Here is a 19,042-nt window from a genome sequence, read left to right as displayed (position 1 = left end):
TTCACGAATTTAACTAAGGAACTCTATATAATTCCCTACTTGGATTATGAGTAATAAACATGGAAATTCTAATTTACATTCACAACATCTATTAGGGGTAATTCCCATTCACTCGAACCTAGGGCTCTAGACTAACCTTATGGAAATGAGCAAGAGCAACGATTCCGAACCACTTAACAGAATCCAACAATCTTGGGTTCCGGACCACTCAACGAAACTAAATTACCAAGCTGCTCTTCGTAATCTACCCAGACCTGTCATTGTACAATCATGCCTACATCAAGGAGATGGCACATTAGGCAAATTAGACACTTGGATAAGCTGCGAAGCTCGGGTGAGTGACAATAATACAAGTATATGATATTTAATTAAAACAAACCATCGATCACAATTTATAAACATCAAGTATAGAATCATGCTTTATGGAATCATAATCAAGTCGTTGAAAACTCCGTAGGAGTCACCCAGACATCCAACGATTTTTCTAATTCAAACCACAAGATTCTTAAAAATAATTGTTCATATGTACATTAAAAACTAGGGCTAGAAGGACGCAGTTCGGCCGAAGCCTACATAAGTAACCAAACAGAAAGTGGCCCCCTATCGCGGATTATCCAAGCAGAACCACCCCTGCAGCAACCACGTAGGCAGTAACCCCCTATAGCGGATTAACCAAGTAGAGTCACTCCTACGCATCTGTTAGGCAGTGATCACCTATCCTGGATTAACCAAACATGATCACCCCTATGTGTGTGTGTGTATGGTCATATCAAAGATGTAAGGATCGCCTATCGCGGATTAACCAAGCACAATCCATAGAAAATTGATCCCCTATTGCGGATTAACCAAGCACGACCACTAGTGACCCCCTATCGCGGATTAACCGAGCAGGGTCATAGGCAGTGATTACCCATCGCATATTAACCAAGCACGATCCATAAATAATATGGTCCCCTATCGCGGATTAACCAAGCAGGTGCACTAATGACCCACCAATCGCAGATTAACCAAGCAGAGTCATAGTCCCTTACTAGCCCTCAATTTAACAAACATTTCAATATGCAATTCGAATCACTTTTTCACCAATATTACCAATCCATGAATCTAATCACATTTAATAAAAATAGATCGATGGCCAATTATAAAAAATCACATTTTAACAGAAAGCACATTTATAAAATCAAGTCATATCCACAAAGGATATTAATATAAAGAATCGGGTAATCACCATATCACATATATTAAAGTCACTCACTGAGATAAGCCCGCATAGCATCACTATGCCTCTATTAATACTAATTTTAGTTTTATAAATGATTTGAGAAATGTTGACCAAAAGTCAACTCTCGATCGACGGTGAGGCCCACAACCCTATGTAATTTGATCCGACAGATCCGCACATCGAATATCAGATTCGTAACTTCCTGAAATACACATTATACTTCTAGAACAACATACTAAAATTTCACCACGATCCGACGGTCGGATCTCCGCCAATTGCTAGAATTAGGTGGGGATTAACAATTTGTTTTGCAAACTTAGAAATCCAATTCGGGAAGATCCGTAAGTCGGATTCCCGATCCGTCAGTTCCTAATATCCTCAAAAATTATGTTCTATTTTGTATGAAAGTTTGGAGACTATCCAACAGTCGAATCGTCGATTCATATTTTGATCAAGTAATGTATCATAGTGAAATTAGGTTCAAACGATCAAACCACGTCATACGAATATCAAATAAAAATTCAGGACATCTAATTGAACTTAGAAGCACATCGTTGGCCCCCTCGGCACTTTATGGCTTCGACCTAGAAAAATGGGAAAACACGAATGGAAATCTAACACTACAGAGATGTAGGACTCGTCAAGAGTTTTCCATGGACACCAAGATCACCCAAAACAGAAGTCAGATGAAGGAGATATGGCCGGATCAAAAATGGTGGTTCACATGTCAAAAATGACCCATTTGGGGTCTCTCATTTCCCCTCCTTTCTCCCCCCTCTCTTTGGTCACTCCCGTCCTTTTCTCTCCCACAACCTCATCTTCTTCTCGCTCCCGCTGCCACCTGGCAGCATCCAGTCCCTCCTTTTCTTTTTTTCTTTTTTAAATACCAAAACGTCTCTACTTTATTCGTTATAGCTTCGTTTCACGAACGGTTTGTGTCTACGCGTTTGTGAGATCGAGCTCTATCCAAAGATATAAATTGTGACCTCAAAATGTCTACGAGTTTTAAATAAATAATTTCCAAACTTCTCTTTTCATAACTAGTTTAATAAAAAAATCTAAATTCAAACAAATTAAAATAAATTCTTGAAAAATAATATAAAATCTCAATAATACAAATACGTAGATTATAACAGCGAAATCTAGAAACGGAATTTCACAATAGTGGCACATGAAGACCAGAGGAAAAAAAGAAAAATTGAAAGATGCAATGAAACCAAAACCCCACAAAACAGAGACACATGGAGGATAGAAGAGCATAACCCAAACAAAAGAAAATGAGCATAAACATGTTCTTAAAGCAGCCAAACAAATGGGCATTTTTTTAGTTTTTTGGCGGAATTGCCATTGGTTTGGGGGGCTGGGTTTGTGCTTTGGACGGACTGTGCATTTTGCAGGCCTTCTTTGCAGGCCCGTTTCCGCCTCCAGCGCTTAGGCCCGCTTGAGTGTCGAAATGACGGTTTTACCCATCTGGCTTTGAATTCTACGATTCCAATGCTACCCCTCCCCAACTTTAGACTAAAGTAAGGTCATTTTCTTAAAATGTTTTATTGTACTTGAGCCGGATATTTTAGTCAACAATCAAACTAACAAAAGTATGACATAACAGTTAAAGTGAGTCACATAACATATTTGAAAAACTATTAAAAGTTATCTTTTCGAAGCAAATAGTTCACAACGCTCACTTTATAGATATTGTAAAAGCCAACCATGAATATCCAACAAATATACGTTTAAGGATAAATATTGTAATTAATTTTATGTTTAGTTAATTCCCGTTGGGCTTTGCTTTCATGTCTTAATTTAAGGGTTGAATATTTTCTTCCTAAAAAATGAATTGCAGGCTTGCAGCCCAACAAATGCATGTACAAGCTGGGAAACATCGAATGAAATCAATCGTGTTTAATTGCGGGAAATCAGTGGTTCAAAATTCACAATTGTTTTCTTTTTATCTAATAAATCCCAAAGGAAGGTCCGCTGGTTGTATCTAAGAATTTCTCTTGACGAATGGTCGAGGTGGGTACCCGTTTTAGACCGCTAGATCCATATGAACGGTTGTAAATTTAAAACAGGCTTACGCAGAAACGGGTACAAAAATACCAGCCCAGCCCATCCAAGTTAAAATACTAAAAAGCCCTCCCAGAACCCAAAGTCCTGTTTTTGAAAAATCTGAAAACAGAGAGCGCGGGGTGGCGCAGCTGTCAGCGGCGACCGTCATTCACGGCGCACGTTAGATGCCCCCGGCAAACTGTTGCAGCATTGGCTGAGTCAGTGAGTGAGCGAGTCAGTCGATTAGATGAGTTCGAAAGAGAAGTACAGAATCGAGCTTCGAACTGCGATTCGACAGCTGAGCGATCGCTGCCTCTACGCCGCTTCCAAATGGTACCTCCCAAAACCCTAAAACCCTAAATCCGCATTTCAAATTTCAATTTTTTACATCCAATTGATGCGTCGTCGTTTCAATAATTATGCAGGGCGGCAGAGCAGCTCGTCGGCATCATCGAGCAAGACCCGGTTAAGTTCACGCGTGCGAACACGAGATTCCAGCGCGGGAGCTCCAGCATCCGGCGCAGATTCCGCACCAACGACATCACCCCGACGTCGGCTGCCGGCGTGTCGTATGTGTCCACTCCGGTGATGGAGGAAGATGACATTGTGGACGGCATTTTGACTGCAGGGAGTACAGAAGAGCTGCTCATGTGCTTCGTGATCAGAACGGAAAGAAGTCGTGCTCTTTATCTGGTTTGTAACTTTCTCTGTTCTTTCACTCTCTGGAAATCAAAGTTTTAGTCTTTTGATTTTTCGGTGTGTATCGCCCATGAATTTGAATCTTCACAAGTTTGAAATTGTTGAGAATACGTAGTATATAGGTAATCTAACCAAGAACACCACCAACAATTATACTGGTTCGGCGTTAGCAAGCCTATGTCCAGTCGGAGAGGACGGAGTCTTCTAAGAGAGCACTGACGAGTGTGTATCACTCGAGAACCCTATGACCCAAATACACCCAAGCTCACTCGCTCACTAAATCAAATGAGAAACGAGAAATTTTGTTTTCTCCAATTCAAATAAGCTGTGCAACATCCACAATAACCTAAACAACACTCTCCGAGAAGTGTATCCATAAAGCCAAAGAAAAACTAGGCCGAGAACATCCCGTGAACAAGACTGACGTGGCACTTGAAAGCCACACAATGCTTTGTGCAAAACAAGCTTGTTAGTCAACAGGCTTTTGTTAAAAAATCCTTGATTTTTATGAACCTACTTATTCAGATTTTATAATTGTATATTTTTCTTTGTTTTTATTGCTTCATGAAGGCTGGAGAAAAGCGGAAAGAGGAAGAAATGATGGAACTTGAGGGGCCCCTAGGAAAGAGCGATGTTGTGAATGGTGAACTGGTTTCTCTCGAGAGGGAGTTATCAACCCTTCGCAAGAATCCCATATTGATCCTTCTGGACTCTACTTGTATGGCCTTGTGCTCAAAGACAAAGGCAGCAAGAGTCTTGCTCTTACAGTTCTTGTGGAGTCTGTTAATAGCTACCCTTGACACTGGAGTGCCTGGTCGGAGCTGCAGTCGTTGTGCACTACAGTTGATGTCTTGAATAGCCTTAAGCTCAATAACCATTGGATGAAGGACTTCTTTCTCGCCAGTGCTTATCAAGAACTCAGGAAGCACGGTGAAGGCGGGCGCAGTTGCCGTGAACCCTGAGTCGGAGATGCACCGCGAGGTCATTACCCAAGAATCACCGGTGAACGCGGGCGCCGTCGCCGTCAATATCCACGATCCGCACCCAGCGCCCCGTGAGCCCGCCCGTGAAATTTCCGCATTCTCCTGGATTGTCCAAAATTTGATGCAAGCATCCAGGTTCTTGGCAGGACTGATCGCATTTGTGGAAAGCTGGGAAGCCTTTCCACAACTCGCCGCCGCAAAGGCATTCTTGCTCCCTAAACTGGTGGCGGTTAAAACCATCGTGTACCTCTTGCTTCTTGTGTTAGGGGTATAGGTGAGTAAAGTACTTCATCCGTCTTCTCCTCAAGTATCCACCTTCTTGTCCATATAGGGTATCTAGGTGAAAGAAAATAAGGTAAAAAGTACTTCGTCCCTTCTTGTATACACAAGAAGGATACACCTGCTGGATATACAAGAAGGGACGAAGTACTTTTTACTTTCTTTTCTTTCACCTAGATACCCTATATGGACAAGAAGGTGGATACCTGAGGAGAAGACAGACGAAGTACTTTACTCACCTATACCCCTAACACAAGAAGCAAGAGGTCCACGATGGTTTTAACCGCCACCAGTTTAGGGAGCAAGAATGCCTTTGCGGTGGTGAGTTGTGGAAAGGCTTCCCAGCTTTCCACAAATGAGATCAGTCCTACCAAGAACCTGGATGCTTGCATCAAATTTTGGACAATCCAGGAGAATGCGGAAATTTCACGGGCAGGCTCACGGGGTGCGGATCGTGGATATTGACGGCGACGGCGCCCGCGTTCACTGGTGATTCTTGGGTAATGACCTCGCGGTGCATCTCCGACTCAGGGTTCACTGCAACTGCGCCCGCCTTCACCGGCGACTCTTGGCCGAGGTGCTTCTCCTCCGGCGATTCTTTGGCAACTGCGCCCACCTTCACCGGTGACTCTTGGCCGAGGTGCTTCTCCTCCGGCGATTCTTTGGTAATGACCTTGCGGTGCATCTTCGACTCAGGGTTCACGGCAACTGCGCCCGCCTTCACCGGCGACTCTTGGCCGAGGTGCTTCTCCTCCGGCGATTCTTTGGCAACTGCGCCCACCTTCACCGGTGACTCTTGGCCGAGGTGCTTCTCCTCCGGCGATTCTTTGGTAATGACCTTGCGGTGCATTTCCGACTCAGGGTTCACGGCAACTGCGCCCGCCTTCACCGGCGACTCTTGGCCGAGGTGCTTCTACTCCAGCGATTCTTTGGTAATGGCCTCGCGGTGCATCTCCGACTCATGGTTCACGGCCACTGCGCCCGCCTTCACAGGCGATTCTTGGTCGGTCGGCTCCGGCGATTCATTGGTAATGAGCTCGCGGTGCATCTCCGACTCAGGGTTCACGGTCCTCGGCAGAGCATGGGTCGGAGCGTCATTAACAACATTTTCCAACCAAGAACCTGTCGACGTCTCAACGGACTCCGGAAGGGAGGAGTCTATGGCAGGAAGCTTAATTTTTTATCGCGGAAATTGGTTGGAAGCTTTTTGAGAGTTACAAATTTTGATGGGGCCACTTACTCTATTTATACTACTGTCATCACGTGGACCTCCGCATGGGTCCCGAAAATATAAAATAACAAAAAAAAAAAAAAAAAAAAAAAAAACCCCAAAGTAAGGCCTAAACAGTAATTGTGCGTGTGCACAGTGACAAATTAGAAGAATTACTAGATTAATATAAATATGATATAATATACCTCCATTAAAGGAACGAATTTGGAGAGAAGAACACAAAAATATCACCCATGAAAAGAAGAGAGAGGGATGGAAAGAAACCTCTTCTTACAGGAGAGGTAGTTTTGAATCTTAAAGACGGAGTTGCACCTGTGGGTGAGATTTCTTTTACTGATAATTCAAGCTGGACAAGGAGCCGTAAGTTCAGGCTAGGAGCAAGAGTTTCAGATAACTTCGATGGAACTAGAATAAGAGAAGCAAGGACAGAATCCTTTATTGTCAGGGATCATCGGGGAGAATCTGAGTGCTTCTTATTTGGTTTATTTATAAGTAAATTGTCTCTAAGGTTATTGCTAGAGTACTGATACTAAGATGGAGTGTTCTTTCACTTTCCATTGTCAGGGTTGTGCTCTCTTAACCGTATTCAACATTGTAGGGCAAGCGATGGGACTTCTGTTGGAACATGAATATGTTTCTGTTAGTAAGCTGTCTGAAACACAAAAGGCATGCTACCTATCACCTCAGTCCACTCGCTTTTATCTTTTTTCTGTTGTATTTTCTTAAGTCATGTCTAATATCATATGGTCAAATATTGTTTTTAGGCTGATGGCCACCACCTGGTCATTTCTGCATTTGACCACTGGGAAGAAGTAGTCCTGTTTGAAGATGAAGCCTCTCTTATAGCTGCATCTTCCAACTTCACTAATGTTCTTCACACATCGAGCTCACCAAGGGCAGAGGATCTTGACGGAAGCAAGTTTTTGGCTTCACAAAAGATTGGTGGATTTGATTATGCACAGCCATCTGCCTCTTCTCCAGATATCATCTCATCCATCTATTCCGTGGGTAGCACCAGTGGCTTGGATGATTATGCCTTGCACAACATTGACGGCTTCGGTCTTAGATATGATCAGCCTCTGAGTTTCCCAGGTCAAGTCACCAACTCCCTGATCTTTGACACCGACCCCATGGCTCATGCTTTATTTGTTGAGGATCATCTGCAGTTTTCCGATGCTGATCTTCAGTCCCAGAACATGAGTTCAGAACCACAAGATCTACATAGCGCTGTGGATCGCTTCTTGCCGAGTTCAGCTGTTGCCATATCTGATAAGGCTCTGAGGGGATGGACAAAGCTATTCAGTGTGCTGCAGTGGTTCTCAATATGGAGGATCGTGGCTTTGAAACGAAGAGTTCAAGATATTCAGAGATACTAGTAATCACGTGTGAAAAGATTGTTTGGTTACAGTTGCAAATACCGTTTAGCGCTGCCCGTATAGTAACTTACGTGTGCAGGTAGAGTGAGATCTCTTGCAGGTTTTGTTAGATGTAAATATATCTGGTAGTTTTTTTTTACTAGTTTCTTAGTTCTGAGTGGCCAGAGAAATAAACTCTCAATCAAGTTGTTAGCTTGTATCTATGTAGGTTTGTTCAATAAAGGTATCCTTTTCCTAGCTTATTAACAGTGTTCCGTAGAAAAAAGGGCTTCTAGATTCTGAAATGTGCTTCTAATAGAAGCGCTGAAGTGCTTCTTACATAAGTGGAAGCAACCCCAAATCGGTGCAAAATAATCTGTCATTCATCTTTACTTGCCTGGAGCGAGGGAAGTCATGATTCGTGTAAGGAATAAAAACAATGGATTGGGATCAACCATAGCTTCTCCTATTTGATTTGATTCCTAATTATATTCATGTATTTGATTACGGAAATTAACGTGGAGCTTGCGTTATTGTTTATCCCACGAACACATAGAATGTCCGGAATCGAAATAATTACAATACCCACGTTCTAATGATCGAAGTGACGTCAAGAATCAGAGTGACTACAGTGCAAAGTGCAAACAACAGAAGCAACTAACAGTCTTAACATGCCCAATAATTTCAACTGGGGAACCGTTTTTCCAACTCTCAGCCACCATTTTCCATGGAAACTTGGTAAAGTAAACCTCAAACTTTACCTATAAATATTTCCTCCATTGACCACCAAAACCAAAACCAAACCCAAAAAATGGAGAACCCAATAGGGCAAGTAATTGTGGTCGCATATCCAGCTCAAGGCCACATAAACCCACTCCTCCAATTTGCCAAACGCTTAGCCTCCAAAGGCCTAAAAACCACCCTAGCCACCACCCCTTACACCATCAAATCCATCTATGCACCCACCGTACGAATCGAACCCATCTCCGACGGCTACAATCAAAGCGGATTCAACCAAGCACCAAGCCTAGCAGCCTACCTAGACTCATTCAAAACGGTTGGCTCGAAAACCCTAGCAGAGCTCATACTGAAGCTCAATGCCTCAGCAGGCTCACCACCTGTCAGTTGTATTGTGTATGATTCGCTGTTTCCATGGGCACTTGATGTGGCCAAGGAGTTTAAAATCTACGGAGCTGTATTTTTAACCGTCTCAGCCTCTGTCTCCTCCATGTTCTGGTGTGTCGTAAATCGCGGTCTGTCGTTGCTTACGTTGCAAGAAACTGATGACGATCGGGGTTTGGTGAATATGCCTGGCCTTCCTCCACTTGCTCCTTCTGAGCTGCCATTTCTTCTTTCACAGCCTGAGAGTGAGACTCACTCTCCTTATATTGCTCTGATCCTGGAGAAGACTAGCAAGCTGGAGGAAAATGATTGGGTCTTCTGTAGTTCTTTCCAAGAGTTGGAAACTGAGGTAATTGAGTTAATATTCTCCCAGATCTTGATATTATTTAGCTGAAAATAAAGGTTTTTTTTTTTTTTTTTTTGTTTTCAAGTAGTGAAATTAGTGACATGGGATTTTGGTATTATCTGCTAAAATTGAACTAGAATTTAGAAAAACAAAATAAAGAAGAATCAGACTGGTGGAAACTGAATATTTATGAAGAAATATGCACAAATAGTAACGATGACAAAGTTTTTGTAGAACTTTCGTTTTCCCCTTCTGCACTTCTTCCCTTTGATTTATTCAGTTCAAAAGTCAGAGGGAGGAGAGCATGGAAATGATAGGGAAGTTCGATCACTGCCCAACAATAAATCCGTATATAAACCAAGGTTTAGTGCATCTGATTGTTTTGTTGCGTTTGTGAAATTCCCTGCATATCACAGAAGTTGAGTATTATTGCTTATTAGATGAGGATATAAAATTCAATTGAGTTTGGTTCGATTGACAAAAGAGGCAAGGATCAATGTCATCAGTGTTTTACTTATCCAATTTGTAAATCAATTGCAAAATTCTAATTAATTGTTCTTATTTCAATTAATTAATTAATATACTTGTGGAAAAGCTGTTGAATGAAATGCAGGGTCTATGGCCCCTGGTGATGGTGGGGCTCATGGTGCCATCGGCCTACCTGGATCAACAAATGGAAGGAGACGTAGCTTATGGAGCAAGTCTCTGGGAGCCAAAAGCGGACCAGTGCATGAAATGGCTGGAGGAAAAAGCACTTAAAAGTGTGATTTATGTCTCATTTGGAAGCATGGCAGAGATTGCAGCTAAACAGGTTGAAGAAATTGCATGGGGATTGAAAGCAAGTGGTCTGAATTTCCTGTGGGTTGTGAAAGATCCTGAAGAAAAATTGCCAGATGAGTTTTTGGAGTCAGTAGGTCAAGCTGGATTGGTCGTGCCATGGTGCAACCAACTGGAGGTTCTAGGACACCGATCGGTGGGTTGTTTCGTGACGCATGGAGGATGGAATTCGACATTGGAAGGGCTGAGCCTAGGCGTACCGATGGTGGTGATGCCGCAGTGGAGTGACCAGCCGACTAATGCCAAATTCTTGGAGTTGTGGGGGGTTGGAGTGAGAGTTAAGAAAAATGAAGAGGGGATCGTGAGTAGGGAAGAGATAGAGATGTGTGTGAGGGAAGTCATGGGAGGAGAGAGAAGTGGGGAGATCAAAAGGAATGCCTTGAAGTGGAGAGAGGCTGCAAAGAGATCTGTTAGTGTAGGGGGCAACTCAGATGACAACATCAATGAATTTGTAGCCAAGCTTTCAATGCCGAAAGAAGGCTAATTAAGCAACAATAAACTCAAGCATTGTAGAAACTCAGCGTATCGACATTTTACATTCATCATCATTGTTTACATATAACTATGAAAGAATGTACGAGTGTGAAATTTATACATCTGTTCACCTTTATATAGCATACGAGTCTTAGATGTTAGCTAAAAGAGGAAAAAAAACCCTTGGTATATGATATAGGCTCGTATAACGCCAAAAGTTTGGAGGACAATGGAACCTTTAAAATCCGGACTGGTACCAGTTACTCTGGGAGTTTACAATCTTTTGGATCTTTACATACTTCTCCCTGCATCAGAAAACAGATAACAAGATGCTTATTAGCACCAAATTGTTCAAATATTTCTCTGTCTTAAGCATTTTTGTATGAAATTCAGTCAGCAGACCTGTTTGATGTCTAACATAAGCAAATGGTTCAAGTCCCATTCAGATTCAATTAGAGGCATTGAACGGTAGTAGAAATGAAATCCATGCGATCAAATGGTGCTTACCTTGTTCTTCTTTCGCAACTCCAAAACCTCTTCTAGAGGTGGCCGGCCTAAAACAAAAACAGGATATCGGCATCATATAACATAAGTTCATATTACTCATAATATATATGAGGCAGCAGTGTTAACAAATTAGCATACCTGTGATTTGAAGACGATATTTAGCCCAAACGCCATATACAGCACCTGCTATTGTTGCAATCTGTGCATAAAGTGCTTTCCCATTAGTCCTCCAGATAAAACAAGACAAACTTTGTAGACCATTCAGTTTACAAGATGGAAATTGATGAATATCGATGCAGGTAACATAAGAATTGAAAGAGGAGTCTCACAGGCTCGTATTTAGTTATGGCATATACCCATCCGAGCCCCACCTGATTCTCCTCCGGGGAGTAATCATCTGAACTTATGTCAACAAACTTGATAGTACCATAACGCTTATTTCTCTCTCGCAGCATGTCCACCTGCCAATGTAACGAAAACTTCAATACACCCGAATCCATCAAGAACAAAAAGAATCCGTAGCTTCACTCTCACGAAACTCATCAAACAAACGCTAATTACATTAAAATCAGCAAAATAACAACAGGAATATCCAGATAGACGTTTGAAGGTACGGATAGACCTCTCGCATGCATAAAGGGCAATCCCCATCAAGGAGCATTTTAATCTTCCAATTCTGAGGTGTTTGTTCTTGACCATTTTTTGTATTTGGAGTCATGGGGTCTGCAGCTGCCCCGCTAATAGCCCTTGTTGAAGACTTAAACCCTACAGATAGATACATACATATGCATCATATAAAGCAACCAACAATAATAGACTAAACCCGATAACCCTCAGACATTGTTCGGCAAGAATCACAGTCTGACACATATGCATAAACAACTCAAACAAATACAGATAATGAAAATTTATACGCACATATCTTGACGAAAAAGTAGGAATTAAATGAGAATGACATAGGGTTGTGTATTTATGTGAGCATATATAATGATTAATTAGTTACCACTGAAATGGATACATCATAAACTAATTGGCAACGATAAAAAAAAGTTAAAAAAATACGCACAAATAAAACTGGTCACAAACTTTAAATCAATAGCATAACTAGTAAGACGCTAAACAGATAATATGGAGCACCATCCAGCTTAGTGTCTGTTTCGTGTCCTCGAGTTTGGTAACAAACCATGTTGGTGAATAGGAGCTGAGATGAATCTTTGGGGATGATGAATCTGATGAACTTTGAGTTGTTGGAGAGAGAGAGGAATTGATGAGAGAGAAGGGTTTCTTTGTCTCCCTCCAATTTTACATGCGGAAGCAGCTGCTTTCATTGCCATTGCTTCTTCTTCTTCTTTCTGTAACCAAATCCAGAGATGTACCGCTAGATTGTAAAACTAGTGTCTCCAACCAATGACTAATATTTAATCATGCATAATTATAATGTGATGATAGCATTACCCCACGAGTCATCAGCAACACTAATTTTGTCAAGAGATTTTTTAATGTGTCGGAATGCGGACTGTTACCCTACGAGTTATTATATAAGTGGCTAGACAGTTGAAAAATAAATTCTTTATTTATTTATATAATGATATGTGATGTACCACCATGTGTTCCGATCCCATTAATAAATAGGCGGTGATTTTTTTATCTAAAACGCAGAGATAGACCAAGCCTAGATTGAGGAGACGTCCAAAGAATGTCAACCGTGGCATTATATTGAATGGTGATGTCTCCAAGGAGGACTATATACATATATATATATATATATAATATGTAGATATATTTGTTCTTGGCTTTGTGTTTTCAGTAATGATACAATGTGCATGCATATCTCCACCGACCACCAATTTGCTACCAAACACTGAACCATCCAAGTAGCTACTTCAAATTGACATGCACCCTCTAGCTAGTTAAGCCTCTTCCCAATCCACTTAAGCTTAATTAGCACAGCAGTAAGTGCAGTGTTAGTTGTTACTTACAAGTAACTTAATCCTAATTACATTCCGAGGATGAAACTAAGATGAGAAATGAGAATTGAGGTGGTTTGAAGAATTGAGGTAGGTGGGTACATTGTGGTCCGTACCTAGTTAGTTACACATATCTTAAGCGTTCATTTGGTGAGTTGGATGAGATTGGGTTTTAAGAATACAATTGTATTATCATGAACATGTAAGGCAAGACTTGTAACTCATGTATAAGAACATGTTAGATAACTCACGTATAAGAACATGTTAGATAACTCACTCTATTGTGAATTCATAACCCATCATTTTTAGTTCTGTCTAGCTCATATTTTGACGCAACAAACAAATGACTGGATTCAAGTCCATTATAATTGCTTACAATCCATCTCAGCCCATCAAATAGCCCCTAAATGAGTTACAAATTGACTCATTACACACAAGACTTCCATACTTAATTGTGAGACTAATAATATCGAACGTAGTGCTTCCAACGTATAGAAAAAATGAACTTCGTATTATAATGTGAATAGTCAATACTATGTCATGTTGTCTAACGTTGAGCATATGGCAACGGCCGAGAGGCAACAATGTCGTTTTCTAAGCAAGTCAAGAAATAAATATATTGAGCTTGTATGTGAACATATGGTGCCTGTCTTGTTAAGGTTTATCTAGACCCAACGCATCTAATAAATGAATAGCCCCATGTATACACGTCGCACAAGAAAAAAAATATATAAATGAGATCAATTAGTTCTCTCGAGCTACTCGATCTGATTCTTGATTTTTTCGAGTATTGTATTACGAATTTAAAGTTGAAACACACACTTAATCTGTTCGTTTTTAGTTCTTTTGTTGCTAGATACATAAGAAAGGAATTTGAATGAATTCGATATCCATGTGTTAATGAACACAAGTGTATAAAAAAGAAGAATAATTTAGTTTTCATCTTATGTAAGTAAGAGGAATGTTAAAGAGACTCTCACAAAAGTGGAATTCTTCGTGGACTCTCCACCATTTCATGTTTTTTTTTTTTACAATATTTTATAATGTTGACACATAAATTATCCCAAAAGCATAAAATAATAGAAAATCCATAAAAAGTCTCACTTTACTATTCTCCTTATCAAAATGTGATTAAAAGTCCAAGTCATTGCCATGGGAGGAGTATATTTGTGAAGGTTGACCATAGCTCTTTAAATAAATCAAAAGCTTCAAATCCTCGTCAACCACTCCAAAGTACTGTTGTTATTCTTTCACCTCTGATCAGTTTTGACTAATGGAGAATGGCGACACCGCAGTACTCATAGACGATCTAACTTCAGGATATTTTATGCATATATATATATATATTTATGCATATATATATATATATATATATATATATATATATATATATATCTATATAGGAAGCCTTTAGAGTATCTCCAGCGTGTGCTAGAGCCCGAGGGACAGGTCTGCGAACAGTGGCAGAGAGCCTGAGCAAGCAAGCCCAGCGTGTGCTGGCGAGGGAGCCCGAGTAGGCCCGAGTTGCCAGCCCGAGAGCCTAAAGGCAACGTGACGCAAGGTTGATGTTTGGCCGACGTCGGCCATCATCTCCTCTGCATTTCTGGGCCTCAATCTTACAACTACTCGACCTCTGTCGTCCTTGGAAGCTGGGGAGATGATCCTCTCCGGACCCAAACCCACTAGAGCATCTGGATCCGTCTTCTTTAAAGACTAACTTGGCATCGTGGGCTTTCTCGGAGTCGGTGTCGTGCTTTCCTGAAGCCGGCATAGTGACTTCCTCGAAGATGGTTGTTGGAGAAGATGCAAAAAATGCATAATTGAAGAAGAAGTTTTCCGATAAACAAACAAAGAAGGAAGAAGGAAATGAAGAAGAATTGAAGAAGAAGTAGAACCAAATCTGCAGAGAAGAAGGAAGAATGAGGAGGATGCGGAGATAAATTAATAATATAATATTAATTATAAATAAATAAAATACTAATATTTTATTGTTTATTGTTAGGACTATTCAGTGTAAGGGTGGAGAGATGTAAAAGACAGTTACTGTTATTAAGAGCAGTTACTGTTCACTAAGTGGATTAAATAGTCTGAGAGAGCCCTTGCAACGGTGGAGTTGCTCCTAAGGGGATGGATCCCCATTTTTCAAAAAAAATAGGGGCACTGGTTATACTCTCTCTCTCTCTCTCTCTCTGTATATATGTATGTGTATGTATGTATGTATGTATGTTGTGTTTTTGATTGAAATATTCAGTTTTTCTGCTTGCTTATATGCTGTGTTTGGTTACTGAGAAAGTTCGGGAAAATGGAGATCAATTGCGATAATTTTACTTTGTTGCTTCTTTTGAGCTGGGAAGATGTATAAATTACTTTTAAAATATGGTTTTAGTATGTTGATTTCTTGGTTTAAATGGGAATGTAGATTTCGGTTTTAATTTTCCAAAGATTCATTCTTTTCGGAACCAGATGAAGAACTTGGGTTCATTTTGTTTCAAATATATTTTTGTTGCGTTGATTACATAGAGAAGTAAAGAAATGAACTCAGAAGTGATGCTTTTTCATGTAGGTGATATGACATTCGCAATTGGATTCGACAGGAGTGGTGATTTCCTTGCCATTGGAGATTGATATTCGAGAGGAAGGATGGGAAACATGTGAGAACTGCCAACACGCTTTTATATCGTTCAGGAAATTTTAAATGGATATTTTTCAAATATGAAAACTTTTGAATTCACTTCGGGCTATCTTCCTTGTTAGGCTGGCATCTAATGTTGGATGAAATTGGGTTTACCTTCTTTTTACCGTTAATTGTTAATTGGCTTCATAGACTTTAAATCAGCAACATTCTCGACATGAATTGGAGCAGTTGGATTTCACGTCCACCCAGCATCCTGAATTTCAGTTTAAGACTGAGTTTCAGAGTCGTGAACCTGAGGTATGTTTTAAAATCTTGTATTTAATGATGTACCATGTATGATACGTGCGGATACTAAATTGGGTAATACCGGTGCATGTGTCTTCTTCTGTCACTTGTATTTGTGCAATGGGGATGATTACGTTATCGTGCTATTACGTTTTACTCAGTTTGACTACTTAAAGAGTGGGGAGATTGAAGAGAAGGTCAACAAAGTAAGATGGTGTGCAACATCTAGTGGATCCCAGTTCATGCTTTCAACAAATGACAAGACGATAAAACTGTGGAAGGTATGAACTTTTCTAATTAAATCAATTTTACTTAAAGTGGTGGACACTTTCTGCTAGCCAATGGAGTTGTGTTCTTGAAGGAAAAGATGCATCAGAAAACTAAAAATCAGAGAAAATAATGTGCCAGGTGATCATACATGACAAAACAACAGTGAAGAAACAAAGATAGAGCAGTTTGTGTTGAAAAGAATGCCACTTTACGTGTTTTATCGTCCAACAAAAAGAAATTATCACAACCGAATTAGAGGAATATCACAGCTCTTTTAATATTGCTTGTCCACTTTTGACTTGTTCGTTTTCTTGTTTCTGGGAACAGGTTAAGGAATCGAAGGGGAAGAAAGTAAAAGAAATGAACCCTTATCCGCTGGCATGTTCGGATAATCTGCTTCTGGCGGAAAGGAGTTTCATCGGCAGAGAAGATAAACCACCTTTTCCTAATGGCTGTCGTCAGGAATGGATAGAGAAGATGGCTAAAAACATGTCATCTTCTGAAGACATGCATACGAAGGTTAATACCCGTGCGTTTTAGTAAAGTTTGTTTTTATCTGTTGGCATAGCTCTTGTGTTGTAACTTGTTAGAATCAGTTTTGCAGAGTGTTCAAATTTACTATTTATAACTTGTTTATGTGACTAGGTTGCTGACATTGAAGACATTGCTCATACAAGATGCCGAAAGGTGTATGCCCACGCTCATGATTTTAATATTAACTCCATCTCAAATAATAGGTAAAGTTTGTGGATAGCTTTATTTCAAAATCAGTATCCTGTCTAGCTAAAAATTTCCCCTGCCAGAAAATTAGGATATTCAGAAGCCACTCTGTTCATCCACCATGCAGATGCACCTTCGTGTATTTTTTTCCTTATGTGGTTGTCCTTGTTGCTTCTATAAATTGCCGAAATAACATGGGTTTTATAAAGTAGATAGTTTTAAACTTATAAATGTAGCATCTAAGAGATAATCTGCTTTAAACCCTTGTACAGTGAATAATCTTATAAGATTATCTAAGAGATAATCTTATATTTTAAAAGGAATAAGAATTATTGGAACCAAGGTTCCACCACCTCCTCCTCCTCCTCCAAGACAACAACCTCCAGTTCCTGGACCCACCCTTATTCCAAATTTACATCCTGATGTATTGCCCCCAGGTATCTCACATTTTCCTCCACCCCCACCTCCACCAGATATGCGGCCACCATTGTCCACTCCTGGACTTCCCACTCGACCAGGTCCCCCGGGAATGATGGTCCCAATGATCCCCAGGCCCCCATACGGTCCTCCCCCTGGACCTCCCCCAATGATGAGACCACCACTTCCACCTGGGCCCCCCTCCTACTTATCAAGAAGATGATTATGCTGCTCGAGTGGCTGCCCATCAGAAGCCTTCATATGTTAAATCTGCAGCATCTACTGTTGTTAAGAGGCCTCTGGCTCAGCACACTCCAGAACTTACGTCCATGGTGAGTTTATTCTCTTTCGCTGTCAGTAAGATGCAACGCAAGTCTCTATTGCTTTGCATGTTTTTACAAGTAACACCTAACTTGATAAGCAATGTAGTGTCTAATTTCTGCTTTAAAATTTTAACCTTTTAAAGGAAGATTATTGGAGTGGTGAGATGGCCGTGGTGGGTTAGAGGTTTATTGTTGTTATAATTAGAGGTGGTAAGTTTAAACTTCTATCAAATTTTATAGACAAGCTTCGTCAGTGCCAACAAAATCGGTAGATTTATGAGACATTGGTATTGGGTTAGCACTTGTTTCATGTTATCTAATAATTTTGTTTCTATAATATTGCAAGATGCCAATTTCCTTCCATGACCCCAGCCTGTTTCTTGGTTCTGGATTTAGGTTCCTGCATCTGTTCGGGTAAGGAGAGAGATGGCCGCCCCAAAAGCAAAAGCAAAACCTTCACTCCCAACCACAGCAGCACCTACCCAGTCAGCAACTCCTCCTGTTAAACCAGAGTCAGCAAACTCGTCGTCAGCACCAAAAGGCAAGAGCTTAGATGACTCTTATATGACTTTCCTGGAGGACATGAAGGTGCTCGGAGCACTTGAAGGTAGACATCCAGCTGGTTAGTCAGCACCAAGATAGAAACGAAGAAAGAGAAAGAACATCGAAAAAGGATGGCATGCGTGTAGCCAAAGGAAACACAAATGCACAGGCCATTGAAGTCGAGATGGAGACCGGTGGTATTCCTTTTTCTTGCCGTTGGCATCAACTTAGTTTCCTGATGCATCGTTTCACGGTGAATTCAAAACAATATCAGATGTTGAGATGGGTGTAATGGGTTAGAAATTCAGGATGTACAATTTGTAGCAATCTTTTATTTAAAATAATTTCGCACTGCTCGTTCTTATGAAGGGGTAAGCGTTGCTTGCTCTTCTTCGCAGCGTAAGAGGTTAAAAGAAGATTCTTACTATCAAAGCAATTGCGGAGCAGTTTTTCCCCATATCCCTGTTTTTGAATCCAAATGCATTTTACAATTGCGCGAACTACGGACTTCTTGTCGTGCTGAAGCAGACACAACTTCATCTTGTTAAGCAACCTGGTATTGCCTTTGTCTGCTTGAGATCCGGGAAAAACGGTAAAACCCTAGTGACCTTTACTTATGGCTGCTTTTATGCAATGTAAAAACTCAGGACTGCTGCTTCCAATACTTTTCTTCACTCTTCAATATGTTGTTTGAGGAAACCCAAAGACTAAAAATAAACCTAACAATTGAAACTTGCAACGCACGTTTACCAAAGTTTCAACACCGAAGTAAACAGGG

General features: G+C 40.7%; 4 protein-coding genes and 3 long non-coding RNA genes across 9 annotated transcripts; 5 read left to right on the top strand and 2 right to left on the bottom strand.

Annotated features, from left to right (window-relative positions):
• Nucleotides 1-3,390: 3,390 nt before the first annotated feature.
• Nucleotides 3,391-5,127, top strand: LOC137713808 (anaphase-promoting complex subunit 8-like). The gene is made up of 3 exons (XM_068453166.1): nucleotides 3,391-3,604; nucleotides 3,697-3,964; nucleotides 4,541-5,127. The coding sequence occupies exons 1-3, from the start codon at nucleotides 3,519-3,521 to the stop codon at nucleotides 4,823-4,825; spliced, it is 639 nt and encodes a 212-aa protein (XP_068309267.1). The 5' UTR covers nucleotides 3,391-3,518; the 3' UTR covers nucleotides 4,826-5,127.
• Nucleotides 5,128-6,676: 1,549 nt separating this feature from the next.
• LOC137713726 (calmodulin-binding protein 60 A-like) lies at nucleotides 6,677-8,081 on the top strand. Its single transcript, XM_068453069.1, has 2 exons — nucleotides 6,677-7,129; nucleotides 7,228-8,081. The coding sequence occupies exons 1-2, from the start codon at nucleotides 6,998-7,000 to the stop codon at nucleotides 7,837-7,839; spliced, it is 744 nt and encodes a 247-aa protein (XP_068309170.1). The 5' UTR covers nucleotides 6,677-6,997; the 3' UTR covers nucleotides 7,840-8,081.
• Nucleotides 8,082-8,616: 535 nt separating this feature from the next.
• On the top strand, nucleotides 8,617-10,654 carry LOC137713601 (mogroside IE synthase-like). The gene is made up of 2 exons (XM_068452924.1): nucleotides 8,617-9,289; nucleotides 9,882-10,654. The coding sequence occupies exons 1-2, from the start codon at nucleotides 8,630-8,632 to the stop codon at nucleotides 10,605-10,607; spliced, it is 1,386 nt and encodes a 461-aa protein (XP_068309025.1). The 5' UTR covers nucleotides 8,617-8,629; the 3' UTR covers nucleotides 10,608-10,654.
• Nucleotides 10,655-10,770: 116 nt separating this feature from the next.
• Nucleotides 10,771-11,312, bottom strand: LOC137713604 (uncharacterized). Its single transcript, XR_011065319.1, has 3 exons — nucleotides 11,243-11,312; nucleotides 11,105-11,151; nucleotides 10,771-10,902 (listed from the first exon to the last, which is right to left on the bottom strand). It is a non-coding gene; the product is annotated as an uncharacterized lncRNA (long non-coding RNA).
• Nucleotides 11,313-11,474: 162 nt separating this feature from the next.
• On the bottom strand, nucleotides 11,475-12,468 carry LOC137713603 (uncharacterized). The gene is made up of 3 exons (XR_011065318.1): nucleotides 12,288-12,468; nucleotides 11,727-11,869; nucleotides 11,475-11,565 (listed from the first exon to the last, which is right to left on the bottom strand). It is a non-coding gene; the product is annotated as an uncharacterized lncRNA (long non-coding RNA).
• Nucleotides 12,469-15,365: 2,897 nt separating this feature from the next.
• Nucleotides 15,366-17,196, top strand: LOC137711927 (serine/threonine protein phosphatase 2A 55 kDa regulatory subunit B alpha isoform-like). 3 transcript variants are annotated; one of them, XR_011065167.1, is made up of 5 exons: nucleotides 15,366-15,722; nucleotides 15,826-16,003; nucleotides 16,153-16,272; nucleotides 16,589-16,790; nucleotides 16,907-17,196. XR_011065167.1 is itself a non-coding variant. In XM_068451082.1 (5 exons), exons 3-5 carry the CDS (start codon nucleotides 16,234-16,236, stop codon nucleotides 17,000-17,002), a joined length of 327 nt encoding a protein of 108 aa, XP_068307183.1. In that variant the 5' UTR covers nucleotides 15,369-15,722; nucleotides 15,896-16,003; nucleotides 16,153-16,233; the 3' UTR covers nucleotides 17,003-17,196. The 3 variants fall into 3 exon arrangements, 2 of the variants coding, with proteins under 2 accessions (XP_068307183.1, XP_068307182.1); XM_068451082.1 differs by having other exon boundaries at nucleotides 15,369-15,722; nucleotides 15,896-16,003; nucleotides 16,589-16,780; XM_068451081.1 differs by having other exon boundaries at nucleotides 15,369-15,722; nucleotides 16,589-16,780.
• Nucleotides 17,197-17,592: 396 nt separating this feature from the next.
• On the top strand, nucleotides 17,593-18,625 carry LOC137713809 (uncharacterized). The gene is made up of 2 exons (XR_011065336.1): nucleotides 17,593-17,730; nucleotides 18,118-18,625. It is a non-coding gene; the product is annotated as an uncharacterized lncRNA (long non-coding RNA).
• Nucleotides 18,626-19,042: the final 417 nt, after the last annotated feature.

Source organism: Pyrus communis, chromosome 13, assembly GCF_963583255.1.
Source record: "Pyrus communis chromosome 13, drPyrComm1.1, whole genome shotgun sequence".
Taxonomy (NCBI): Eukaryota; Viridiplantae; Streptophyta; class Magnoliopsida; order Rosales; family Rosaceae; genus Pyrus; species Pyrus communis.
This window is presented reverse-complemented; position numbering and strand designations above follow the sequence as displayed.